Genomic DNA, 6,000 nt, shown 5'->3' on the forward strand with positions numbered 1-6,000 from the left:
ACAGCCGATGCAGGTTCATTGATCATCGTGACAGCCGATGCAGGTTCATTGATCATCGTGACAGCCGTTGCAGGTTCATTGATCATCGTGACAGCCGATGCAGGTTCATTGATCATCGTGACAGCCGATGCAGGTTCATTGATCATCGTGACAGCCGATGCAGGTTCATTGATCATCGTGACAGCCGATGCAGGTTCATTGATCATCGTGACAGCCGATGCAGGTTCATTGATCATCGTGACAGCCGATGCAGGTTCATTGATCATCGTGACAGCCGATGCAGGTTCATTGATCATCGTGACAGCCGATGCAGGTTCATTGATCATCGTGACAGCCGATGCAGGTTCATTGATCATCGTGACAGCCGATGCAGGTTCATTGATCATCATGACAGCCGATGCACGTTCATGGCAATTATTGTGGGGTGACTTGTGAAAACTTGGTCTGTGTCAACTGGAAGAAATGGGGTGAAGAGATGTATTTACTGCTCAAATTAGGATTCTCATGTAAAAGGGCCAATAAATATAGCCTAGGCTATGGTATTCTAATTTCAGAGCAGCTAAATTCCACCAGAGCATCACATTTATGGTGCTGTAGAAGCACTTATTCTGTTCAAGAGCCCGAGGTTCTCCAATAGGAGAGACGTTCACAGCTCACTGCAAACACAAAGCTAAAATAGACCATAGTTTTCCAAATGTAACTCAATGTTTTGAGAATTTAACAGATTATCATTGCCATTTCAAATTCGCCATATGAGGTCACCCCCTGCCTCGCTCAAGTTTAGCAATAATGCATACTTCTAAGCACTGGCTGATCGCCGCACTTTTTGGAGATTCAAAGAAAACACAGTAAAAAGCTGTTCCGTTTTGGAACAGCACTGCTGAAGGCACGGTGGGTAGCCAAAGGTTATTTTTCTACACACAATTTAACAATTTTGCGGTGACCTCCTCCATTTAAACAGCAGAAGGCCAGCCTGCTGTGAAGACCAGGAGGAGAGCGGTGAAAATGAGATCACAGTGCCCCCAACAAGGTAAAAGATTCCCCCCCCACCAACCACCGCACCCTGCACACACTAACCCTCTTACTAGTCCATAGAGCCTTTCGCTTCGCCTTCTTCAAAATGAAGTTCACTTTCCACAAAGGGTAAAGTTTTTAATGAAAAAAGCTATCTATACACATTACTTTATATTTGTTTACTTTTGACATTTTTTTGCTATCTGTTTAGTGAAGTGTCACTGAAAACTGAGAAGGCAGTACATGTGTTGGGAGGGCGGCCACATCTGTTCAGCATTAGGAACCGGCCATCAACATTGTTACTGGGGACCTAATTTAATATTTTCTCTTTTTTGATCTTCCACCTTTAATCACTGGCTCGGATCGGCTTTCCTCAAGAAATTGTTAGAAAGCAGAAAGAAAAATGTTATTGCAGCATGTTTATGGAATCAAACATGCGAAGAGAGGGCTCGCACACACACAAAATGTAGCCCGTATCTGAAGTTGTACAGAGAGGACGATGAGCGGGTGGGGGTGGATGAAAACCACAACATAACTGTATGTAGTCAGGACATTCCAAAGTCACAATTTAAATTTCTCCAAACGTTGGTTCACCGAGATCATTTCAGATGATATTGGTAGCAGTAGGGGAGACAGCGGGAGGGTGTGGGCCCGGGGTGGGGAGAGTATGGACAGGCACCACAGGCTAAGTTTGAGTTCCCTCAAATCAGCATCCCTGCTTTTATTACACCACCATTTCCAATATCATTGCAACAGGGGTGAGCAAAGCATAACAAAGAATAGTTGTGTGGAGCTGTGTGACTGGGCTCGTTTCTCCTGCCGATGATGGGTGGGAACATCAGGAACGGATCAAGAGCTGAAGCCCCTGGGAAATCCAGAGGAGTTGTTCAAGGGGCCTTTGATGGGACTTGTATCCATGACACTCATGTCAGGGAACTGACCTCTCCATGTCACAGTGGTCATGCTGCATGCGGCACACTTATTCTCTCTATTTCAACACCAATGATGTGTTTGCGATCTAAGCCTGAAAAAAAGCTGAAAGAAATCCAGGGAAAGGCACATGCACGTACCAATATGACGCATGGGAGATGGTAACTCCGTTTTGTACCATCAAAACTGTGTTTATATGTAGAAGCCAGACAACATAGTTTAAATTAAGCTTTTAAGGGCCACCCGGATGGCGCAGTGGTTAAAGGGCGCTGTACTGCAGCGCCAGCTGTGCCACCAGAGACTCTGGGTTCGCGCCCAGTGCCAATGAGATACAGGGACACTAAAATACAATATTAAAAAGAGGAATTATAAACTGGGTGGTTAGAGCCCTGAATGCTGATTGGCTGACAGTCGTGGTATATCAGACCATATACCACGGGTATGACAAAACATGTATTTTTTACTGCTCTAATTACGTTGATAACCAGTTTATAATAGCAGTAAGACACCTCAGGGGTTTGTGGTATATGGCCAATATATATATACCACATCCCCTCGTGCCTTATTGCTTAAATATAGCATGTAAGTCAATAACTGTTTGGATGGGTGTGTGTGGGCAAGAGGGTATGTGTCTGTATATGTTCGCCTCGAGGCAAGCAACACTGAAACAAGCATGAGAGCATCAGCTGTTCCAGATTACTGTCCTCACGCGCTTTGTAGCCGATGTAAGACCTTTAAACAGGTCTACATTCACAAGGCCACAGGGCCAGACAGATTACCAGGACGTGTACTCCGAGCATGTGCTGACCAACTGTCAAGTGTCTTCACTGACAACTTCAACTTGTCCCTGGCCGAGTCTGTAATACCTACATGTTTCAAGCAAAACACCATAGTCCCTGTGCCCAAGAACACAAAGGTAACCTGCCTAAATGACTTACCGACCCCGTAGCACTCACATCTGTAGCCATGGAGTGCTTTGAAAGGCTGGTCATGGCTCACATCAACACCATTATCCCAGAAACCCTAGACCCACTCCAATTTGCATACCGCCCCAACAATTCCACAGATGATGCAATCTCTATTGCACTCCACACTGCCCTTTCCCATCTGAAGAAAAGGAACACCTATGTGAGAATGCTATTCATTGACTACAGCTCAGCATTCAACGCCATTGTGCCCCCAAAGCTCATCACTAAGCTAAGGACCCTGGGAATAAACACCTCCCTCTGCAACTGTAAACTGGACTTCCTGACGGGCCACCCCCACACAATCAAGACAAAGGAGAGGACTGTGGACTACAGGAAAAGGAAGACCGAGTATGCCCCCATTCTATTCGATGGGGCTGTAGTGGAGCAGGTTGAGAGCTTCAGGTTCCTAGGTGTCCACATCCCCAACAAACGATCATGGTCCAAACACAACAAGACAGTTGTGAAGAGGGCATGACAAAGCCTATTCCCCCCCAGGAGACAAAAGTTTTGGCATGGGTCCTCATCCTACAGCTGCACCATCCTGACTGGTTTCATCAATGCTTTGTATTGCAACTCCTCGGCCTCCGATCGAAAGGCACTACAGTTGGTAGTGCGTACGGCCCAGTACATCACTGGGGCAAAGTTTCCTGCCATCCAGGACCTCTATACCAGGCGGTGTCAGAGGTAGGTCCTAAAAATGGTCAGACTCCAGTCACCCAAGTCAGACTGTTCTCTCTGCTACCGCACAGCATTTTTAACAGAATGTGACTGGCAAAACAATTGTGTTGTATGTGGAGGATGAGGGCTGCAGTAGATATCTCAGATTGGGGGGAGTGAGGCCTAAGACGATTTTATAAATAATCAACAACCAGTGGGTCTTCCGAGGTGTATACAGACATTTACAGAGGAGTATACAGAGCAGTGATGTGGTCTCTGATGGTCAAATGGTGAAGGACATCTAGCCGCTCGAGAGCACCCTTAGCTGCCGATCTATAAATGACATCTCCGTAATCAAGCATGGGTAGGATGGTCATCTGAATCAGGGTTAGTTTGGCAGCTTGGGTGAAAGAGGAGTGACTACGATAGAGGAAACCAAGTCTAGATTTAACCTTTTCCTACAGCTTTGATATGTGCTGAGAGAAGGACAGCGGACCATCTAGCCATGCTCCTAAGTACTTATATGAGGTGCCTACCTCAAGCTCTAAACCCTCAGATGTAGTAATCACACCGGTGGGGAGAGGGGCATTCTTCTTACCAAACCACATGACCTTTGTTTTGGAGGTCCACAAGTATGGAAGGATCTACCTCATCAATAGCTTTGACAAAGTGAAAAATAGCATCACAACATTGCTTAGAATCAAGGACAATGGTGACATTATTTTGGACCATTAAGGTTGCAGTGACACATCCATAACCTGAGCGGAAACCCGATTGCATACCTGAGAGAATACTATAGACATCAAGAAAGTCAGTCAGTTGATTATTGGCAAGTTTTCCCAACACTTTTGATAATCAGGGCAAAATAGAAATTGGCCTATAACAGTTAGGATCAGCCTGACCTCCCCCTTTAAATAAAGGATTCACAATGGCTGCCTTCCAAGCAATGGGAACCTCCCCAGAGAGTGACAGAATAAGTAACTTTAGGCCTAAATTAGATAGCCATCTACGTTGGTTAGCTAGGAAACGTTCATGACTAAGCTAGTTAAGAAACCTTTAGCTAACGTTAGTTAGTCGACAAGTTAGCTAACGTTACCTGTAACGGCAACCGAACTCTATTGATTTACCTACATTTTATTTCCCCCGTCTATAGCTACAAATGTTATGGAAATAAATTACAACAACATATCTTAGCTAGCTAAATGAACTAGTTAGCAAGACTAACGTTAGCCAGTGCAGTGTTGCCAGTGAATGGACACTCACCACTTCTTTCGCCTTGAGAGAAAATCCGTTATTCGGTCTGCTCTTCTTGAATATTTCATCTTTAGGCGAATCAAACACTACTCCCATAGCTTTATTTCGGGTTTTGACCGTTTTTACACTGGCTTTGAACAGTAAAGTTATATCAACAGCCATTCTGTTAGTAACACCGAGGAGGTCCACTGTCAACACAGAGAGGTTCGATTAATTTCAAGCGGGCGCCCGTGTTGGTTTGATTTTCACTGGCTAAAAGTTGATCCCATTCGATAAGGAAACGGCCTGCCTCCCTGGCTTTAGCCAGGTGCGGTTGGGGTGCCCTGCTCTGTCCGATAGCGAAATCGGCTCTAAACAAAATTATGTAATGAGCAGGATTCTGTGTTTTCACGTGCAAAAACATGCAAAAAAACTTTTATCTGCCTTCCCAATGAAAAATAGTTTGACAATTCAAACATGTGTTTTATGGAAAATAGATGTTATATGTTTCTGGACGATGCACCATGCTGCCTTGTCAACAACATTACCGAACTGCTAAGATTACCTCACCGCTTTCACCCGATGATGGTAAGGAACATTGCCCGGTTGAACCCGCGTAATAGAACTCCCTCAGACATGCAAGCAATGTTGACGTCATATTTTTGCGACACATGGGCGTGTTTGAGACAAGTATGAGATCATGGTACTAAAGTTAGCAGTATTCCAGTGAAATATTATTTAGCGATCAAAATAAGAAAATAATAGAATGAATGGACTTAGCTAGTTTTACTCCAGTAGGTTCAGATATTATAAATGCATTCAGTGGGAGGCAGAGATGTATCAAGGAATAGTTAATGTATCAAGTTTTAATGTCACATGAATAAATACAGTGAAATGATTTTCTTGCAAACAATGCAGTAAACAATATCAATGTAGCACTAAAAAATAACATAAGGTGGAACAAAAACACACAATAAATAAACATGAGAAATAAGAACACGAGAAACAAAGCATCCATAAATAGGATCAATGGTCCGTTTCAATATCATATTTGCGATGTGCAGGTAGTTGCTGACTATTAGGCCAATACAAGTGTGGCCTTCCTTCACAGGAGGCTGCCGAGGGGGCGATGACTCATAATAATGGCTGGAATAGAGAGAGTTTGATGTGTTCGATACCATTCCATTGATTCCATTCG

General features: G+C 44.2%; 1 protein-coding gene across 1 annotated transcript in view; it reads right to left on the bottom strand.

The window, feature by feature from the left end:
* The window catches only part of LOC109891378 (syntaxin-18-like), a 31,532-nt gene extending 26,098 nt beyond the window's left edge, over positions 1-5,434 (bottom strand). Inside the window, exon 1 of the mRNA XM_020483866.2 lies at positions 4,833-5,434. Coding sequence (XP_020339455.1) covers positions 4,833-4,985 — 153 coding nt within the window. The 5' untranslated portion in view covers positions 4,986-5,434. The remainder of the gene's footprint in view (positions 1-4,832) is intronic.
* Between the last annotated feature and the right edge of the window lie 566 nt (positions 5,435-6,000).

This window comes from Oncorhynchus kisutch, linkage group LG5 (genome assembly GCF_002021735.2).
Source record: "Oncorhynchus kisutch isolate 150728-3 linkage group LG5, Okis_V2, whole genome shotgun sequence".
NCBI classification, from domain to species: domain Eukaryota; kingdom Metazoa; phylum Chordata; class Actinopteri; order Salmoniformes; family Salmonidae; genus Oncorhynchus; species Oncorhynchus kisutch.